This window comes from Microtus ochrogaster, chromosome 6 (assembly GCF_000317375.1).
Source record: "Microtus ochrogaster isolate Prairie Vole_2 chromosome 6, MicOch1.0, whole genome shotgun sequence".
NCBI lineage: Eukaryota > Metazoa > Chordata > Mammalia > Rodentia > Cricetidae > Microtus > Microtus ochrogaster.
The window spans coordinates 20,342,474-20,364,817 of NC_022013.1; the positions used below are offsets into that span (position 1 = coordinate 20,342,474).

Below are 22,344 nucleotides of genomic sequence, written 5' to 3' on the forward strand. Positions count from 1 at the left end.
AGACATCCATCCCCTTTAGGACTGAATGCTCCAAAGTGTCCAACTCTCTGCACATTGTACAGTTGTGGATCTCCGTGCTTAAATCCCATCTGCAGCATGAAGCTTCTCTAACGTCAGTTGAGTGAGGCTCTGCTCTATGAGCATAGCAGTGCATGCATATAAGGCATATATATATGGGACACTGCTCTATGGATATAGCAGTGTATACATATGAGAGATATATATGGGACACTGCTCTGTGGATATAGCAATGTATACATATGGCGTATATATGGGACACTGCACTATGGGTATACCAGTATATACATATGATATGTAGATATGTCATCAGAAGTCATTTTATTGCTGTGTTCTTTTAGCGAAATAATAATCATAGGTTTTCCCTCTAGGCTGGTTCACTATCTAGTTTCAGGTATTGACCACTTCAGCAGTGTCAGATAAAGATTCCATCTCATGGACTGGGCCTTAGATCCAATAAAAAAGTGGTTGGCTACTCCTCCTTTGTCCACTATTGCACTAGTATCTATGCGGGCAGGTTCCTGTTGTAATCTCAGGGTTTGTAGTGGGGTGATACTAATTACATTTCTCCTCCAGTAGCATGCAGAGTACCTTAAGTACCATGAATGCTAATCAGTAGAAGCTTTTAACTTCTCTTGTGTTTGATGACGTTTTCTTCAGCAATAGGGACTTAGTATCAAGTTGTGAAAAGTAATCAATAATATTTGGAGGTTCCGTGGACACCTTTGGCCAATAGACTCAGAAAGATGTAGTCAGTTCCTGTCACTTGAGGTTTCACTTGGTGGCATAAGATGTTTGGTTGCAGCATTGTCTACACTATTGTTTGGTGACTCCGTTTAGATTTCTTTCCTATTTGTATATATTTTAGAAAGCTTCTGTAGTACTAGGTTTCCATATGGCTTTTCAAATGCACTTTGATGTTAATTGTCCCTTCCCATATTCCCCCCTTCACCCTTCTTTCTGTCCCCCTCCCTCATTTAACTCTCCTATCTTAGTTTCCCTTTTATCTTTTTAAAGTACTCTGCTCTTATTTCCCTTTCCTTGGAAGATTTCCTCCTCTCAACTGGCCCCTTACTAGGTACCTAACCTCTGTAGTTACTTGGATTGAAGCACACACATCTAAAGCTTAAAAGCTAACATCCACATGGAAGAGAAAACATACAACATTTGCCTTTTGAGGTCTGAGTTACTTACCTCAGAATGACTTTTTCTAGCTCCATTCATTTACCTAAAATTTCATAATTCCCTTTTTCTTAACAGCTGAATAATTTTCCATTGTGTAAATGTACGGTCAACTGTTTGTGTTTTATCTTTTATTTTCCATTGTGTAAATGTATGGTCAACTGTTTGTGTTTTATCTTTCAAAAGCTGTTTAGTCCTAGTCCCCATTTTCAGATTTGTTATTTATTTTCTTTATGTCCAGGTTTGTTTTTGTTTCTAAAGTTCTGTGTCTTTCTCTTCTTTTCTTTTGCATTGAGAAGGTCCTTGGAGTTCATGTTAATTTTGAAATTATAGCTCTGAAGGCCCAAGCAGGCACAGATATAAGCCATGGGAAAATGTTTTTTTGTTGTTGTTGTTTTCAATTAATGCTTTGTCTTAAATGCAGCGCTAGACGTCAATGGGAAAGATTAATGGTAGAGTCAAAGAAAGTGAAAAGAATTTATGTAGCCAAATCCTTCAGTGAGTGAGGCTCAGTGGCAGGCAGCTGCCTTGGTAGTGGTCAGTGCTTGTCTACGGCCTCTCCAGGTCACCTTGTTTCCATTGTTCCGTCAGTGTGTAGATCTGAGCTGTAATGAGCTGAGCGAAATCACGTTACCTGAAAACCTGCCGCCTAAATTGCAAGAGCTAGACTTGACTGGAAACCCTCGCCTCGCCCTGGACCACAAAAGCCTGGAGCTGCTGAAGTGAGTATTGGCCAAGCGCTGTAGACTCTCAAGTGTTCACTGGTAGTGGGATTTACAACTTGATAAACATTTGAAACAGGAAGATTCCTTTGACTTAGCCATATACACAGCTGGACAGAACACAGAAGGATGGTATTATCCAAGATGGGAACATAACTCCCAGTGGTTCCTGGTAACATGATTGTGACACCTAATGCGGATGTAACAAAAGATTTTGAACCAGGTAGGTGATGTGAAGGAAGCTGTTACAAACTCAAATCTAGATTCTTTGAGGAAAAGAAAATGGAAGTGTGGGATAGTTGCAGTTAGGTCCTGCAAAAGTTTTCTTCCATTTTGAGAGTTAATGGTAAATGTTGATAAAGTGTAATGAGTTAAAGTATAAAGTAGCATCAGTAGAAAAGGTACCACTATGTGAATATTCATCACAGAACTCCAGATATTTATGATATAATTAAATTGTGCTTCACAAATACAGCCATTAACACTCCGATATCAAGTTGTAGTAGTAATCAGATGGATAGTTACAATATAGTATTAAACAAAAAAAAAAACTTCCAAAAACTTTGTACACACATCATCCCATGTTTTGCAAATTAAATGTGTGTATATTGTACATGTGAGTATCTGTATACACCTGAAACACACCCTAAAGGATAGGTAGCAAATAGTAAGAGTATTCTCCTTTAAGGTGTAGGATTATGTGAGTGGTGGCCCAGTGTAGTTATTGTTTCTGCCATATGTTCCTATACACTGATGGGTTTTTTTCATTTCTTTTGTAAGTCATCTGCCATATGTTAGGAGAAAATGGAAAAGATAAGAATTTGGGGGATGATTTTAATGTATTTGTAAACTATAGATTTATTTTTTATGTCAGAAAGGGTTGAGAAAGTCTCAATAAAAAAGTCAGTATATGTAGACTAGTGTACACACACACGTGCCTTTATTCCTACAACTACTAAAAGTAAATCTAAAAGACAGATGACAGTTGGGAAGAAATACTGGAAAAACTAAAGCATTAATGCAGTTATCAGAAATCACTCTTATAAGCCTGGAAGAAATACTCTCATTTTGGACTGGAGAGATAGTTCAGTGGTCAAGAGTGTATGTTCTTGCAGAGGACTCCAGCTCCAAGGGATCCAATGACCTCTTATGTCCTAAGAAGTTACCTGAATATACTGCATGTACACATATACAGAATTAAAAATAAAATTAATTCTTTTTTAATTCTAATTAATTTAGTTCTAATTCAAATAGAAAATGAGCCAAGGACATTCAATTTTTTTTAAAAGAATTATACCCATGCACAAAAAGATGTTCAAGCTTATTAGTATATCAAGAAAAAAATACTGAGACATTTCAGACTGACTCTTTAAGAGCACCTGGCCTTCTTTAGTACAGCTTTCTTTAAAAGCAACTGACCCATCCTGTAAGTCTTTCAAACACTTGCTTAGGTCATTGCTCTGATACTAAAACTTAGCTTTCCTAATTTTCTCTCCTTTTTCTTCTTTACTCCCAGCCTCCAAATTCTTCCCCTAGTTCCTTCCAGACACAATCCTACCTCACAATCCCTTGAAGTTTTTGAGGTATAAATGACCTGTCCACTTTATACTCCTAGGTGTGGGGCCATCCACTAGAATGTGGTCAGCCTATTACACCCTCAAAGAAAACTGACCCTATCCCCTACAAGTCATCAATTGTTCACAGATCTTCAGTTCAGATGAGATAATTACCAGGGTAGTTCCAGTTATATTTGGAATGAATATAAAATAACTTGAAAATATTTGTGACATAATTATAAAAATATGATGAACCACCATAAATGATAGATACATGATAGGTAGGTAGATAGACAGACAGACAGACAGATCACAGATAATTGCTAGGTAGATGATAGGTAGGTAGATGACAGATATATATAGACAGCTATATTGCTAACAGATAAGTGATCCCACAATAATATTTGCATGAACAAATCTGTTAAAGTTTCTGCAGTTAGCATATGTTACTGGAGTGACTGACCTGTGGTGAAGGCGTTGTGCTCTCAGAGTTAAAAAATAATTAGTAAGGGTGAATCATAATACTGAAAATGTTCCCTTCTGGTTAGTGTCACAGAGACTGTGTCTTCTTCATAACTGGAGCATCTCTACACATTACTGTGGTTGGGGACTGATGGACTTGTTCTGTGGGAACTAGAGTGAGTGAGTACAGGAGCTCTTGTGGCCCTAGCTCTTAGGCTCAGCTCCATTCCAGTTGGCAAGACGTTAGGAGTTCATGCCGCCATCTTTTAGGCGACTGTTGAGTTACTTAGTTAAGCTAGAGTGATGAAGTGCTTCACAAAGGATTGTTGAACAAGGCAGAGACGTTGACTTTTTTCCTGTAACAGTTGGAAAATGGAATTATATCTCTGAAAATTTTTCACCTGTAAAGTCTTTGGAAATGGACCATCAGCTGTCCTTAGAATCAGGAAAGAGGCAGAAGTGTGTGACAGATGGAGACAGGAACATGATAATATTTTATAGGAAGAAAATATAGTATAGCATCTATTGAGAGTACATAACAGTGCATTTACTTTTTATTGCCTGTTGGTGGAAGTTTCTGTCCTGCAAGCCACTCTCAAGTAACCACACAGAGGCTTAATATTAATTATAAATGCTTAACCAATAGCTCAAGCTCATTACTAGCTAACTCTTATATTTAAGTTGACCCATATTTCTTATCTACACTTTGCTGCATGGTTTGATGCCTTTTCTAAGTATAGCATGGCCATCTTGCTTCTCTCTCTCTCTGCTCCTGACTCCACCCTTCTTTCTCACAGCATTCTCAGTCTGGCTGTTCCGCCCAACCTTATTCAATTCAGCTATTGGCCAGTCAGCTTCTTTATTAAGCTAATCATAGAACATATATTCACAGAGTGTAAAGGAATAGTCCTCATTTCTCCCATTTTGTATAATTAAAGAGTAAGATTTTTAACTTTAACATAGTAAAATTATATATAGCAAAACAGATATTAAGAGTTACAGTTGGCCGGGTGGTGGTGGCGCACGCCTTTAATCCCAGCACTCGGGAGGCAGAGGCAGGCAGATCTCTGTGAGTTCGAGACCAGCCTGGTCTACAGAGCTAGTTCCAGGACAGGCTCCAAAGCCACAGAGAAACCCTGTCTCGAAAAACCAAAAAAAAAAAAAAAAAAAAAGTTACAGTTAAAATATCCAGTTCATTTATATTTGACTAGTTTAGAGAAAATACTCTGTAATTTATCTTATCTTTGTGACTCTAAAGTTTTATACCTAATTTACATTTGATTATAACTAAGGAATACTTTAACTGTGACTATCTAATCTTCAGCTCTGTCAAAGACTCCAGAAAGAGTGAAATGTAACCTAATGACAGGGACATCTGGCTGCATTGACAGTTACCCTAGGTTCTTCCATAATGTTGGATTATCCAATTTTGGCCTACAGGCCTAGTATATCTGACCAACATTTCTGCAGCCGAAGAAACCTACCCTGGGTCTGAAACAAGAGCCAGTGAAAGAAGTACACTCTGGTTCTGAGACCTGAGCCTGTGAAAGAAATACTTTAGCTGTGAACCCAGAACTAAAAAAACAAAAAAACAAAAAACAAAAACATGCCCTTACTCTGAAACCAGTGTCAAAGAAACACATTTTGTCTCTAGAATCAGAGTCAGTGAAAGAAATACGCCCTGGCCCCAAAACTAAAGCCAAACAAGCTTAAAAAGGCCAGTGAAAGAAACACAGTTTGGCTTTGAAATCAACAGTCTCTGCCCCTGACCAACTAAACTAACCAATTGCTTGTCTCCCTGGGGAAACCCCACCCCTAAGAAGCCCTGCTGTTCAGTATGCGGCTGCTCTTCTTCCACCCTGGTAAAGGCAGCCCCTCTCCTGAATCCTTCCCTCCCAATAAATCTCTTGAACAACGTTTGGGTGAAGACGGTCTTTCACCGGAGCAGAGATGGAGTGGAGGGAACTGTAATAACACTTTCACTGGGGAAACCTTCCCCTAGCAGAACAGACTTTCAACACTCGCAGCACTTAACAGCTTCGCTGGGGAAGCCCTTTCCTGCAGAGCAGAGCTGTTACATTGGGAACCTTTCCCTAGAGCAGGGCTGTAAGCTGCTACACTTTCTGTGCCCTGTGCTATTCCCTGGCTCCCGACTGCCAGAGCACTCTTCCACCTGAGCTGTAACACTCAGTATCCCCTGGCTCCCAACTGCTAGGACCCCTTTCCATCTGAGCTGTGACACTTACAGTTCTTAGAAAGAATATTCTGATATTTAAAATTCTTGTGGTCTTGACCAAAAGAGTTAAGCATTAGGTTGTCATGAAATGATGCATGTGTTTACTGTCTCTTTTGCTCAGATACTGTGAAGAGATCCCAGTGGTAATACACAGTGAGCAGGCTTCGGTTTGCCACATAATATTCATATTCATATAATTCATATTCATCCTTAGGGCTCCTTCCCATGGGCTAGAACTCCTGCCCAAAGGCACTGGGTGCTGTCTGACAGGCTGCTTTAGAAACAGGGAGCTTTAACTCCTTATGGCATGTCCTTGTTTCAGTCCTACTGACCCTTTAATAGCAGAGAGAAAACTAAATCTCATATCTCATGTAGTTAACTAGTAATTCATTAATGTAATTTTATATGTCCACTGTATCGTATTTGTCTTAATGTAGATGGTTTAGACATACAAGGAGGAAACTGTAAGGTCTAGGGAATGGCAAGTTCTCAGTAACGTTTGTTGGCTATTTGAATGGATGATATGGATTTGGGGATGAATGCTGCAGAATTCTCTAACCATCACTTAACTGTAATATTTATTCTGTTCAAATATGGATGTTCACAATGTAAGAATTATAACTCAACTAAACTTTTTAAGTTTAGTTTTATTTAAGTATGTATGTGTTCATGTGTGTGCATATGCACTTGGAAACCAGAGGTCAACCTCATTCCTCAAGAGCCATCCACTTTGTTTCTTGAGACAGAGCTCACCATTAGCCTAGGCTGACTGACCAGGGATCCTGTCTCTGCCTCCTCAATGTTGGGATTACAACTGTTTATGCAAATACTGAGGTCAAAGTCAGGTTCTCAAGCTTGCCAACTAAACATCTTACTGTTTTCCCAAGTTGTGTTTATGCATGCCAAGACTGAGGGAAGAGCGGACGTGTAGCATACAGTCTGCCAGTCTCTAATTGCTGCTGTAGTGTCACCATGAAAACTACTCCTTATGCCAGGTCTGTGCCCTTGTTCTCACCGTTAACTTAAAGCCCCGGAGGAGCAGGGTCTTGATGCTGATAAATACTTCATTCACAGTAGATGCAGCAGAGACTATGGTAAGAGGAGAGGGCCTAACAGTTTTCACTTCTTAGGTAAAGGTGAAAGTTCATACTCCACTGCTCCTAATGATTCCTGCTACCTTTTCTCTCCTTAGTAACATCCGCTGCTTCAAGATTGACCAACCTTCAACAGGAGATGCATCTGGAGCCCCAGCAGTATGGAGTCATGGTTACACTGAAGCATCAGGAGTAAAAAACAAGTATGTTGAGTAGAACTTAGAACCAAAAATGCCCGTGTCTGCTTCCTTCCTTGGGTGGGAGACCTGGTGGCACACATCCTTTTCTACTGTGGAGGTTCTTAGTGTGTGTTTCTCCAGAATGAGATTCACTCCTCAACGTCTAAACACCAGGCTGGGTACCTGCTCTGCATCACATACTCTCCCTTTGTGAAGGATGTTGATAGGATATGATGTAACTGACACATTATATCTATGTAAGCTCCAGTGTTTGGAAAAGGCCTGAGTATTGAAATGTATCTCTGCTCCTTTGAAAAGCCTCTTTATCTTTCTGGGAAACCTGTTTACAAGAGAGAAATAGCTAATTGTGTATACTCAGGATCACAGTGCTGACTGGAATATGCCTGGGGACTACACTAGCTTGGCAGCCTTAGTTCTTGATACCCTGTTGCATCATCTGCTTCTCTTGCCACCAGTAGTAGTTCATTGGGATTTCTTTTTCTGACCTACTTCACCAGTCACCCCTCTCTCCAGTACAAATGTGGATTTTCCCGAGATATAGTCAAGCTGATCAGACTTGCTTATTTGTATGAGGAGGTACTGATGAACAGACACACCCACCTTCACACCTGCCTCACCACTACCCTAGACCCACTTAATCAGAAAGTTTTAGAGTTTCCTGAGGTATTCTGAAGTGTCGACACCTGAAAACCACAGGCTTTCTGAGTGTTCTTCATGGAGCCTGAAAGTGGGGCTGTGCTGCCATGCCAAGTCCTTATCTGGGCATAGGAAGACCATGGGTCCCTTCCTTCTTACCTCTCGGTAACACCTAAGCGGCCTCTGTTCTGCCTGGGCTCTGGCTGTTCTCACTTAGTGCTATCATTGTATTAAGAGATTAACATATTCTTCAGGACACTTGGGATGCCTCTGTGGAAGCAGTTACATGTTAGACTAGAAAAACTGTCTTATGAATTCCAGGACGAAATTGCTTTCTAATTCCAAGACATTTATCATCTACCTGTTTATGTGAGTTAAACAAACAACAATTAGACCTGGTTTTCCTCCGTATTCTTTTTTAACTTAAGGTTGAGAAAACTATCTAATTGACAAATGTGCTGGCCTGTGAGCTATTAGAGTGAACATACCTGCAGGCTGCCAGCTGGATCAAAAAAGAAAGCAAACAACAACCCCCAAACCCAGTGTACCCTACCCTCATTTTATTTCCCGGCTTTTGACACTGCTAGGACTAATCACATGTGTTTGGGGGCATTATTTTGAGAGTTTTTTTTAAAAATAGGTATTTTTTTAGATGTTCTGTGTATGTTATTCCCTTACAAATGAACTAGTCCTTTGAGCCAGGAGCCAGCTGTCTGCTCCCTTGGGGACAGGGAGCATCTCAATCTCTCCTGGTCTTCATGTGGAAGATGCTTTCTTCTTGTATTGGCTCAGATCCTCAGGAACCCAAGCAGGGAGCTGCACTTGGGTATTTTGGGTCCTTCTCAGACCAGAGAACATGGAAAGCTTCTATAGAAAAGGAACCTGAGGGAGCCCCTGTACTTAAGAAAAACTACATCACTCCATCCAATGGAGGAAAATAGAATTTTAGATGATTATAAAATTGAACTTTATTTCAGAGTTTCAAGCCTTATATTAAGGTCTTTGATCAATTTTTAATTTGTTTTTGTACAGGGGAAAAATGGGGATTTAGTTTAATTCCTCAATATTTGGATGTTCTGTTTTCCTGGCATCATTTGTTGAAGATAACAATTTTTTTTTCTCCAGTGTATGCTTTCAGCATCTTGGACAAAAATCTTGTGACCACAAAGACTATGGCTGTAGGAAGAGGGGGTTGCTTGTTAGTTCCTGGCTGCTCAGCCCTAAAATAATCACACAGAAACTTGTATGCTTGGCCCATTATCTCTGACTTCTTATTGGCTAATTCTTACATCTTAATTTAACCCCTTTTTATTAATCTGTGTATTGCCATGTGGCAGTGGCTTACCCACAAAGATTTGGCATGTCTGACTCTGGCGGCTCCGTGGTGTCTCCATGACTCTGCCGTCTTCTTCCCAGCATTCCATTTAGTTTTCCCCACCTACCTAAGTTCTGCTCTATCAATAGGCCAAGGCAGTTTTTTCATTTATTAACCAGTAAAAGCAACACATAGACAGAAGGACCTCCCACACATTTCCCCTTTTCTGTTTAAACAAAAAAGGAAATCTTTAACATAGTAAAATTACATATAACAAGACAGTTATCAAGCAAGAATTACAGTTACAGTATTTATATATACATTATCTTTTATAACTAAGGAAAACTATAACTATAAATTCTTTAACTCTATCAAAGACTCCAGAAGGATATAATATTACCTAAGTAAACAGGAAGTACATTGTAAGCAACTTCCAAAACTCTAGAATTGACAAGAGACTTCTCGTCGCCTGGACAGTCACTTAAAGTTCCTCTGTACCATTGGGGCATCCATCTTCAGCCTACTGGCCCATAATATCCAGCAGACTTTTTCACGACACAGAAAATTTTAAAGACAATTTTGCTTATATTGGCAGTTTGCCAGTCACTTTCTTTTGTATCCTGCAGAATGTCTAGTAGAGTGTTTCATGAAGCAGGAACCCCGAAGGACCATCTCACCTGTAGGCAAGTTCAGCAGTCCTCTCTCTGCAGGTCCTGTATGCTCAGTTAAGCAGTCCAGGTGAGAGCAGTTTCTTGCCCAAATGGCTAGCAAACTCCATAAGAAGCCTCTTTGATGCCCATCTTTTTCTTGAAGTTATTGGTGCTGCCAGGAGCAAATGTGTTTCACTGTCATGAAAAGTCCTAAGTTCTTAAACATTTTAAATGCCATGTTTTGAAGGTTTCTGAAAAAGTTGAAGAATACCTATCTAACTGAAATATATCTCAATACATCTAGAAAATCTAACTAACATGACTACAAGCTTTACTGTAATAGATGATTATCTATTAACTTATATTTTTAATTATACATTATATTTTTAAATGAGCTACACAAACACAATACTTTATTCAAGAACAGAAATATATATACATATAACAAAATTGATCTTAAATTTATATCAATAAATCAAGATCCATATCAGTACAAGTTATTTATATCTATATCATACCCCCTTTAAATGTAAATAAACATTTATAGACAATATTTGGAAATATGGGTGTAGTTTTGTTCATACTGTTTTCTGCTGATTGGAGGCACTGTTAATTAGGCCTTTCATGGTATATCCTCTATGTTAGGTTCATCTCAGTCAACAGTTGGGTGAAGTAATTTTTTGAGTGTTTACGGTGACCTTTCAGGGGGGTCTTGGTCCATCATACCACACCAGTCTGGAAGCAATCCACAGGTTCTCATCCTCTGTGGAAACGGAAGAACCTCTTTTCCAAAGCAACATATCTTTAGACTCAAATTTTAAAGTCAAGACACCTTTATAATATACATGCTAGTTCAGTTTAGCAGCCCATACAATGAAATGTCTCTCTGTACTTAGCTCCTTTACAGTGAAAAAATTCAGAGAAAACACAATAATGTATATAATCCAGACTCTCTCTGTATATTTCATCTTTACGTGGCTTATTTTTCCTTTACTCCTTTTAATCTATGACTGTTTGTACTTTGTCTCTTTAAAGACTTTTTTTTTAAACAATTTACTTTTTTTTAACTCTCTATACTCTTTTTCTTCTCTCTCCCAAGCCTATGTACATTTATGCAACACTGTGATCCATTTAGAGTTCTTTTATTTTTGAATCTGTCCTTATTGCATTATCTGTAATTCTTTACTGTCTTGAAGGCTTTTAAAATGGTAAGCAGCTTGGTTGCAGCTACTCTGGATGCTGGTTCCACCTGTCTCTACTTTGAAAATGGTGGACATACCATTGCTGCCTGGTCTGGTAGGAGCTGCGCTCAACATTTTAACTCTGAGAATGAGCGTGCAGCACATAAACCCTTTTTATCTGAGTAATAGCTAAATCTGCCATGTAGGGCACTGCGCGGCCTGGAAATATCTCTGTGTATGGTGGCAGGAATCCGTCATGCTCTCCTGCCTGTGTAAGCCTCATAGACCTGATCCCACTGTCTGAAACCAATAAAAGCAACACATAGACACAAGGACCTCCCACACCATATGGCCGCACATATGGGGCCTACACAGGTTCAAACCTCTCAGGTTCACCTGAGAGGGTGAAGTGGACACAGACTCCCACCCTTACCCAAGAAGCTATCTGCAGTTGATACTCACTTGCCAAGGAAATATTAGTTTTCTCTAATGGGGTCTCAATGGTGATATTAACTACACTTCAATGTAGACCCCCATGACCAGGAATGGTTGGTCAGTACAAAATGAACTCAATGATATATATATATATATCATTTTTTTTTTGAGACAGGGTTTCTCTGTGGCTCTGGAGCCTGTCCTGGAACTAGCTCTGTAGACCAGGCTGGTCTCAAACTCACAGAGATCCGCCTGCCTCTGCCTCCCGAGTGCTGGGATTAAAGGCGTGCACCACCAGCGCCCAGCATCAATGATAGTTTTGTTTTAAAAAAAAAAATAACATGTATCTTTTGACTGTAGCTGCGTGGGTTTATTTCTGGGTCCGATATTCTGTTTCTTTGATTTGTGTGTCTGTTTTTTATCAAAGACTTTGCTGTTTATCCTACAATAATTAGTTGGGTACTACAATTTTTAACTCAGCATTGTCATTTGTCCAGGATGGCATAAACTATTCAGGGTCTTTTGTACTGGTATATGAATTTCAAGACTGTTTCCTCCAGTTCTGTAAAGAATGCCTGGAATGAGATGGGGATTGCATGAAATATAAATTGCTTTTTGTACTACAGCCATTTCAGGAAACTAATTCTGCAGTCCCTGGGTGTGAGTAGTCTTTCCATCTTGTATTTATCATTCTCTTCAGTGTCTTAAAATTTTGATTGTAGAATTTTTTTTCACTCTTCTGGTAGATATATTCCTATGTGTTTTATCATTGTCTATTTAATATTTTGTATTTTAAGCTACTATGAGCTATTTTCATTTCTCTGGTAGCATCTTGGGAATCTCCTTGGTATACAGGACAGCTGCTGACTTTGTGTCTTGTCTTGCTAACCATTGGCAGTTCTGAAAGTTTTCTTGTGGGTTATATCGACTACAAATACAGGGGTAGTTTGACGCCCTCTTCTTTCCTGTTATATCGACTACAAATACAGGGGTAGTTTGACACCCTCTTCTTTCCTGTTATATTGTCTACAAATACAGGGGTAGTTTGACACCCTCTTCTTTCCTGTTATATCGTCTACAAATACAGGGGTAGTTTGACGCCCTCTTCTTTCCTGTCTCTATCACTTTTGTTTCTTTGTCTTGTCTTGCTGCTGTAACTAGAGTTGAAGCTCTATATTGAATTTTCGTGGAGAGAATAGAGATCCTTCCATCTCCTTAGATTTTATTCACATTCTTTCTCCAGGGCCCTAAAGTTTTTATTATATAAGTCTTTCCCAAAGGTATTTCCCTTTTCTTTTTCATTGTTTGTCATTTGTGTATAGAAAGGCAACTGATTGCTGTGTCTTCGTGCTATACTTTTGAAAGTGTTTCTCATCTGTAGAAGTTTCCTGGTAGATTTTAAGGGTCTTTTATATATAACTGTATTGTCTGCAAATAAACCATTTTGGCTTCTTTCTCTGAATTTTTCATTTCCAGTTTTATTTCACTTTGAGTTCTCTTTAGAGATTCTACTTCTACTGTCATATCTTGAATGTTTTCATTATTTCATTCCAGTGTGTATTTTCATAGTTCATTGGGCAGTTTTTTTTCGCATCCTCTTGAAGGTCCCTTAACTTGTTCACAGTAGCTATTTTGAAGTTATTGTCTTATGCCTCATTTCCCAGGACCTATTTAGCAGGGTTGCTGAGCCCTGGTGGGATCACATGTGCTCTTCTTGTGTTTTGCACTGGTGTCTCTGCATCTGGAGTTAGGATGATTGAAGCAATTCTAGGTACAGATGTTTGGTCTTGTCTTTGTTGGACTGATGTTCCATCCCTGGTTTCTGCTTCCCTCTCTGGATCTTAGGAAAGTGTTGTGGCTGTGGGTTCTCTAGCATCGAGTGCTTCTGCAGGTCCATGGGTGACAGAGTGTACTAGAGATGGGAAGAAGAAAAGGCTGAGAAAGGTTATGGGAAAAGATAGGGGTCCTATCCACACCAAGAGGCAGGGTTCCCAGGGAGTGGTGGGAAGAGGGACTCCTGCTGGTAGGACAGAGAAAGTGTCTGGAGAGGCAGGTGTGATGGGGGGGAGGATCCCTGTGACGAGCTGCTCCAGGGCTGGGGTGGGTGAGACTAGTGAAGAACAGTGGAAGCTAGACTTGGGTCCTACCTGGGTGTGCCTCTGGTGTTCAGGTAGCAAGTGTTTCTAGGTACCAGTGGCTAGAAGGTGATATGCTGGTGTTTATCTTCTTACTTTTGCCTATTTGCCTCTGTGTAAATTTAAAATGTTCTTTTTTTATAAGCGGCATATAGTCACATCTTGCTTCTCTCCACCACCCCCATTTGATTTTTTCTGGTTTTGGTAGGTAGTTTTAGATCTCCTATTTGTATCTAATGAAAATATGTTAAGTTTAAATTTCAACTTGTTTTTTTATTTTTGTTTGCTTTCTTTTAAAAAACCTTAGTTTTTCTTTTTCATATTTTTTGGTTAAATGTTTTTATCTCATTTTTCATGTTATCTTCCTTGTTTCAGTTGTGTGTCTACCTAAATGCATGTGTGAATATATGTGTGTTGCTTACAGTGTGTGTCAGTGTGTGTGTGTGTGTGTGTGTGTGTGTGTGTGTGTGTATGCTGTGTATTTGTATATTAGGGTATGTGTGCATTTGTGAGCATGTGTATGTGTACTGTGCAGGGTGTGTATGTGTGTGTTCATGAGTATGTGTGTATACTACTTAGGCTTAGTATAATCTTTTATTTATTGCACCTTACCTCTAATTCTATATCACTTCATAAAGAATCTTAGGAACATCTCAACTTCTGCCTCTGCCTTTGTACTTGTTGCCTTGTGTTTTACTTATGTGTTTGTTATAAAATTCAAAAATATGCTTTTAGTATTATTAGCTTAGTGTTCTGCTTTCTCAAGTAGTGTTTCTCAGCATCAGTATTCTGGACATTCAGAGCCAGGTGCTGACCGGGGAAGAGACCTTCATCATATTTACTGTGGGTTTGAACAGCATTTCTTGTCTTCATGTGGTAGGTGCCACACTCCCATTGTGGCAGTAAAACATGTCTTTCTCACTTGTTGTTTGTGGTGTACTTCATTGTTCTATAGACATCAGGTCTCCTTTTGTATTTCTTACAGTGAAATCGTCAGGTGGGAAGTCCTTTTGTTGTACATCTGAAATGTCATCAGTTTTAACTTTTCCAGGCTGTTTTGTGTAGGCGGATTTTCCTTTCCTGACATCTTGCTCCTAAATCATGACACAGAGACTTTTATTAATTATGAAAACTTGGCTGATATCTAGGCTTGTCCCACTAGCTCTTATAACTTAAATTAACCCATTTCTATTCATCTACTTGTTGCCATGTGACTCATGGCATTTACCTATCCTCTTGCATATCTTGTTCCCTTTGTGTTTTACGGTCCTGCCTATGCTTCCTGCCTACCTGATGACCATGTCATTTTTTTTTTATTAAACCAATAAGAAGGTGCCTTGGCAAAGACACATCTTAACAGTGTACAAAAAGATTATTCTACAGCATTTTCCCCTTTTTGTCTGAATATAAAAGAAAGGATTTAACTCTGACATAGTAAAACTATGTATAATAAGAACAATTATCAGATAAGAATTACACTCACAATTTTCAGTCCTTTTTTACTTTGTAATTTGGGAGGAAATACTCCATTATTCATCCTATTTTGGTGAGTCCAAAGTTCTTTAACTGATTTGCCTTTTATCATTACTAAGGAAAACTATAACCATCTTGTCTTCAATTCCATCAAAGACCCCAGAAGGATATAATATTATCTGAATAAACAGTAAATAAATAAAAGTTCAGTGTATACCACTTCCAAAATGACAGAGACATCTGACTGCCTGGACAGAAACCCAAAGTTTCTCTATAACATTAGGGTGATGTGGGAAATACTCTCGTACCCTGTAAATATTTGTCACTTGTATTGGTTTAATAAAATACTGATTGACCAGTAGCCAGGCAGGAAGTATAAGTGGGGCAACCAGATTAGGAGAATTATGGGAAGAGGAAAGGCTCAGTCTGCAGTCACCAGGTAGACACAGAGGAAGCATGGTAAGAACGCCTCACTGAGAAAAGGTACCAAGCCATGTGGCTAACCATAGGTAAGAATTATGGGTTAATTTAAGTTGTAAGAGCTAGTTAATAATAAGCCTGAGCTAACAGGCCAAACCGTTTATAATTCATATACGCTTCTGTGTTTCTTTAGAACTGAATGGCTGTGGGACTAGGTGGGACAGAAACTTCCATGTATATTAGGGCATCTGTCTTTGCCCTACAGGCCTATAATATCTGAGAGACCTTTCTGTGAAGCAGAAATTTTTGAAGGACTGATATGCTCTGTCTTGGCAAAGTTGGCAATCTTTTCTTTGTGTCCTGCCAATCCAGTTTGGATTAGCAGTCAAGGCAAGGGCAGTTTCTTGCTCAAATCACTAGCTTTTGATACAAAGAAAACTCCATGTGGAGGTTCTTTGATACCCATTAATTATCCTTTTTGAAATAAATTGATTCTACCATAATTAGATGTATCTTACTGTCATGAAAAGCCTTATGTTATTAAAACATTTTAAATGCCAGCTTGTATAGGTCTTTGAAGTGTTTCAAGATCACTTATCTGTCTAAAATATATCTCTATACGGCCATGAAAACATACCTAACATGACTATAATTTTGATTGTTATAGATGACTATTAGCCTGTATTTTTTTATTATTCTAAATAGTTTTTAAGAACTAAAACTTTATGTTGCATTTTTATAATAGCTATGCAGGTACAATACCTTAAACTAGAATAGAAACATATATACAGTAAAACAAAAATAACTTTAAATTTGTATCAGTAACCAAAACCCATACCAATGTAAAATATTTGAGACTATTGGTTATTCAAAAGTAAACTCAACAATCCACCCTTTTGTTCTATCATTAAATTTAGCTCTTTTGTTTAGCGTTTTTCCTGACCATGACCAATAACAGTTTGTAACCAACCCTCCAAAATGATGACAATCATCTGTAACCCATTGAATGACCAAAAACCACCACCACCACCACCACCACCCCGCCTCTAGGGAATGTGGGCATTGTGTTCTCTAGACTTTCCTATTGTCTGATAGCACTAGCATCTTTAGGAGACCCTGGAAGTACTGGGATAATGGTCAAGTCCTGGGATAAGCTAGCTATATTATTTGTTGTCCAGTCTTTGTGCGACAGGAAAGTGTAAGGTTTATCTGAAGTCCTGACTAGAGTACTCTGTGAGTCTTGATCATCTCAATCAAAAGCTTTGAAGTTGTTCTGTTTGCAGAACTCTGAGGAACCTACAACAGAGGCACTCTGAGAGACTGGGTCATCAGGGCCACCTGTTTTCATTGGTGTCTAGTCCCCTTGTTCTGAAAACACATAAACTTTTAAAGGTAACATACATATCTGCATTAACACAAGTATGGAATGTGTGGTGTGCACAAGTCAGTTAAAGATGACATTTTTGTTTTATGTTTGAGCAGGTAAAAGACAGCTGTAAACTTTATAAGGGTGTTTGGACTTTATAATTAAACTGTAATATGTATCTCTATCATGCCATATGAACGGATGGCATGTAATAATAAGTCATGAGGATTTTGTAGCTAATAAAATTTATCATGTCTCATCTTATCTCACTGCTGTTCCCATGTCAAGCGAACAGCTTACACATCACCTGCCCTGCAGTCTTTCCCAAGGCAACACATTATCCACTTTCATTTTGAAGTTAAGATATTTTTAAAATATATAGGTTGGTTTAATTTAGCATTTTCTATAATTCAGTGTCTTTCAGCATCTATTATTTTATGAACATTTGCATTTAAAAATTCAAAGTTAATGAGACACCATATAGGGTCCAGACTCTCTGTGTATTTTCAATTCTTATGTGACTTAATTTTTAATTCTTAATTTTAGTTTTTAATTTTACTTTACTCTTTCTTTGAAAATTTTACTTTATTTTTTAAACTATTTTTTTCTATGAGTGTCTATACCCTTTTTTATGTTAAGCCTACACACATTGTTATACACACTGTAATCTGTTAGAGTTTTTTTTTTTCCATCTGAACCAATTTTACTGCATATTTGTAACCTTATCTGTCTACTTGAGCAAAACCTTAAACCTGCTTCATGGTTTAGCTCTTGGTGCACTGGCAACTCACGTACACTGGCACCTCCAGGAGACGTGTCTCTGTACTGCAGCTGGCACAAGGGAGCACCTCCAGGAGACGTGTCTCTGTACTGCAGCCGGCATGAGGGAGCATCTCCACTGCAGCCTGCACAAGGAAGCACCTCCAAGAGTCGGGTCTCTGTACTGCAGCCGGCATGAGAGACACGAGACCGGGAAGTCATGTTTGGCTCCATTTCTGTGTGTTTAGAAACTTTTTTTAAGCTTTCTCGGGTCTTATGTGGATATATGTGGCTGGATATTGGTCACCATATGTAGGTGGATTTTTCTGTCCTTCCTGGCAGCTACCAAATTACAACACAGAAACCTCTTACTATAAAAACTTAGCCATAGTTAAGGCTTGTTACTAACTAGCTCTTACAACTTAATTTAACCTGTATCTTTTAATCTATATTCTTTTATGTGGCTCAGTTACCTTTACGCTGTATGCCGCATGTTGCTTCCTCTCCATCTGGCTGACAATTCAGCCTTCTCTCCAGTGTTCTCTCTACACCGAGAATCCCGCCTACCTGTTGGTCATTCAGCTTTTTATTAAACAATTCTGAGTAACACATCCTCACAGTGTACAAAAAGATTATTCCAGAGGTCTTTCCCTGGTTTGGGAATCTAGACTGCTTTCTATTTAGTACTGGAAGATGCTGTTCTGTAGTCACCTGCATTTTTGCCACAGGGAGTCTGCTGCGGTTCTGGCTTTGCACCGCAATCCACCCTCCCACCTTCATGCTAGTTTTTAGTAGTTTGCTTTTGTTAAGCTTCAGTTAAGTTTTTCCCCTATATCTCTTACAAGTAGTTTGTTGACCTCCTTGTATCGACAGGTTTATAGTCTTCATCAGATTTGAAATTGTAGCTATAAATGTATAAAGTTATTTCAAGTCCTCCTTCGCATTGAGCTTTCTGCCGTTGTCCCACCGCTCTCCTACCGAGTCCTCCTTCTCTGTCCTGTCTTCTTTAGCTGTTGATTTGTGGGATTTGTTGGCTTTTGATTCTCTCACTTCCGCCTTTCAGGTGCTAGGATTATGTGTATGTGCTGCTGTGCCTGGTTTCTTGGTTTTATATTGGAGGCAGATCCTGCCTTCTGGTGTTCCACAGCCAACACTGTAGTCTTCTTCCTTCAGCTCCAGGGCATAACCAGTAAATAAGCAGGGTGAACACCACTGGCTGAATGCTCATCTTTTCTTTTATTAAACATTTCACATTCTTTATTTCCTCCCCGTGTTTAATCTGTCACTCTATTTTGATGTGAGAGTTCTCCTTAATAACTATTTATTGTATGCATGTGTAGGTAGGAGAGATTATGTTCTAATATTTATCATTCCTCTTACTCTCCATTTTTCATTGCCATTAAAAATACAATTGGAGCTGGAGAGATGGCTCAGCAGTCAAAACCACTTAAACTCCTCTTGCAGATAATTCAGGCTCAGTTCCTACTCTGACTTCCAGAACCCATGTCAGGACACTTAGGCTGCCTGCAACTGCATTTTGAGGGAGGGTGATGCCTCTAGCCTTGTAGGCATCTGCATTCATGTGCAAGCACATCCCAACCCCCCCCCCCACACACACACACTTAAAGTCTTTTTAAATATTAGAAATAGGATCTGGAGTGGCCATTCCACAGTTAAAAGCACATGCTGCTGTTGCAGAGGACCTGGGTTCAATTCTAGCACCACATGGCAGCTCAAGACCACCTGCAGTTCCGGTTTAATTACCCTCCTTGGGAATCCACACGCATTCATGTGCTACATACATACATGCAGGCAAAACATCCACACCTATCAGAAGAGAAGGAAGAGAGGCAAGCAGAAATTAGTTGATACAAACCATCTGGGATCTGTTAACCCAGATCTTTCTGGAGGCAAGAAGAAACAAACCAGTGCATTCCTTTAAAAAAAAAAAAAAAGAACAAATGAGTTGTGCACAGGGAAGGAAAGATGAATGGGCTCATCTCAGACGTATTCTTACCCCACAGGCTATGTGTCGCAGCGCTGTCTGTGAATAACTTCCGTGACAACCGGGAGGCCCTCTATGGTGTGTTTGATGGAGACCGGAATGTGGAGGTGCCCTACCTTCTCCAGTGTACCATGAGTGACATTTTGGCTGAAGAGCTTCAGAAAACAAAAAACGAAGATGAATACATGGTCAATACGTTCATAGTCATGCAAAGGTAAACAACTAGTTCTTTTTAAGTATTGCTTGTTTATTCTAAGACATAGTCTCACTGCATAACAAGGTCAGCCCTGCACTTCAGAGCCTCCTGCCCCAACTTGTTGAGTGAGGGGTTATAGTTTGTGTCCCTGGGTCTGTATTCTCCCTCTTTCGGTGTCCTTATGGCTGACTGCTGTAGCTGCTTTAACACAGGGATCGACTGCAGTTCGGTTTGAAATGTATTGATGTCAATCTTCAGTCACTTGTCTCTCAGAGAACTGGGCCTTACTGGCTTCTGTTGATTCCATATTTTCATCATTTGTAACACCCAGCCTCCCCCAAACCACGGGCTCCTTAGACCTCCTCGTATGGTGGAGGTATGGACCATTTCTATCCCAGTTGGTTGACCAATAGGAAATGTTTTCACTGGTTTTAAAATTGAATGGGTCAAATTTAAGGCTAAAGTTAGAACATTCTTTATGTGTTACCCAGTGTGGGAGCAAGTGTTGCAGACTCCTAAGCTGCTACCTGTCACTCACACCTGCACCAGAGCTTTGGGTCAAATGCTGTAAGGACTCCTTCTCCCAAAAGAATTTTCAGTCATCTGTCACCTTGAGGGCTTTATAGGTTGTACTGGAATTGCCTCACTGTGAAGTGTCCTGCAGACCCAGCTCTTACAGGATCTAAGGGTTCTAGTGCTTCACGGTTATAGCAGCATCGGTGCCTTCCTCTGCTTCCTCTCCCCATGGATAATCTGACAGAGATGATGGCTTTGTAACCAAGGCAGGTAGTGTCTGCTAGGAACGGTGCCCTGAGAAGCCCTCACAAAGAACTGTAACAGGCAGGTTTCTGGCTCTTGCTTCCAATGCACCTCATCTACCAGATTCCTAGTGGGTCCAGACAGCAATTGAGCACAAGTTTTACCAAGTTAAATATTCTAATTACCTTACGTGCCCTGAATTTTTCCTAGTGGGATATGCATTGCTGCTCTTCAGATCTTGCTTGTAAAACCAAGGTACGTAGAGTTGAAGCAGAGTGCATTAAGGCCTAATAGGCTGTGCAGTCAGGATCCTGGCTTTTAACAAAAGCTGACACTTCCCTCCACATATGAGCAGACATGTGAGTGTGTTTGCTGTCAGAGTCCACAGACCTTTTTCTTCTGAGAAGCCAAGTGGCTTTAGTGGAAAGGGCCAAGTCTAATCTCTGGTCCTGTGCACTGATGTAGTCCTTTTTTTATGAACAAAATGTGCTGAGGCGTCTGAATGTTCACCCTTTTCTTTGGGCTCAGGAAGCTGGGAACTGCTGGGCAGAAACTTGGGGGTGCTGCCGTCCTGTGCCACATCAAGCATGACCCTGTGGACCTTGGAGGCTCCTTTACACTGACCTCTGCTAATGTTGGCAAGTGCCAAACGGTTCTCTGTCGAAATGGGAAGCCGCTGCCTCTGTCCAGATCATACATCATGAGCTGTGAAGAAGAGCTGAAGAGAATTAAGCAGCATAAGGCCATCATCACTGAGGTGAGGTTTTCCTCAGACAACAGGGGCACAGCCCCCTCTGGTGGAGGCTCCTCAGGAAACGTTTGTCTTCGGAGGACATTCAAAATTAAACATTCCCGAGTAAATTCCGTGGTGCTGTCTTTAGATTATTGTAGGATATCCCTATGGTTTGTTATAGAATAGTAAAGCATTCGTCAGTTGCCATGGAAGCAGGAATACTTCCTGAATACTGTCCCAGTGGATTTCTGAAGGCTGGTTAGGTGGTTGAGAGCTCAACTCCTGAAATCACACTGCTCTGTTGGTGTCTCAGCTTGACCAGTTGCAGGAAATGACCTTTAAACCCTAAGTCTTTGTTTTCTCTTGTGCAAAGTAGGGGCCTTTTTTACTTCATATAAACTGTAGTGTCTGAAACAGTGTAACTGCTTCTCTTTGGGCAGTGGAGTAATAACAGTCCTTAGGGGACAGGACACAAGGCCTCAAGATGTATTTGATCATCAAAACTGGGGTACTGCTGCCACATAGCGAGTAAAGCTAGGTAGGTGTATGAGTAAACAGCTTACAGTGTGGGCACAGTCTCACAACAGAGATTATCTGGTCCCAAATGGCAATAGTCCTGCTGGTGACAAACCCTAGAATAACAGTGCAGCATGAATCCTTGTCAGCGAAACTTCCAGAGTAGCTTCTGTGGCTCTTCGTTTACTAATTCGCCAGCATGGTGGTCACCCAACATTAGCCTGGAAACACCCAGAGATACGTATCTGCCCACAAGGCCTAGCTTCCTCTTAGTGATCAAACTCCTACCACAATG

General features: G+C 39.9%; 1 protein-coding gene across 1 annotated transcript in view; it reads left to right on the forward strand.

The window, feature by feature from the left end:
• The window catches only part of Phlpp1 (PH domain and leucine rich repeat protein phosphatase 1), a 213,939-nt gene that overhangs the window by 187,506 nt on the left and 4,089 nt on the right, over positions 1-22,344 (forward strand). The window contains exons 14-17 of the mRNA XM_005348305.3: positions 1,792-1,922; positions 7,369-7,473; positions 19,865-20,059; positions 21,329-21,557. Of these exons, the coding sequence (XP_005348362.2) occupies positions 1,792-1,922; positions 7,369-7,473; positions 19,865-20,059; positions 21,329-21,557 (660 nt within the window). The remainder of the gene's footprint in view (positions 1-1,791; positions 1,923-7,368; positions 7,474-19,864; positions 20,060-21,328; positions 21,558-22,344) is intronic.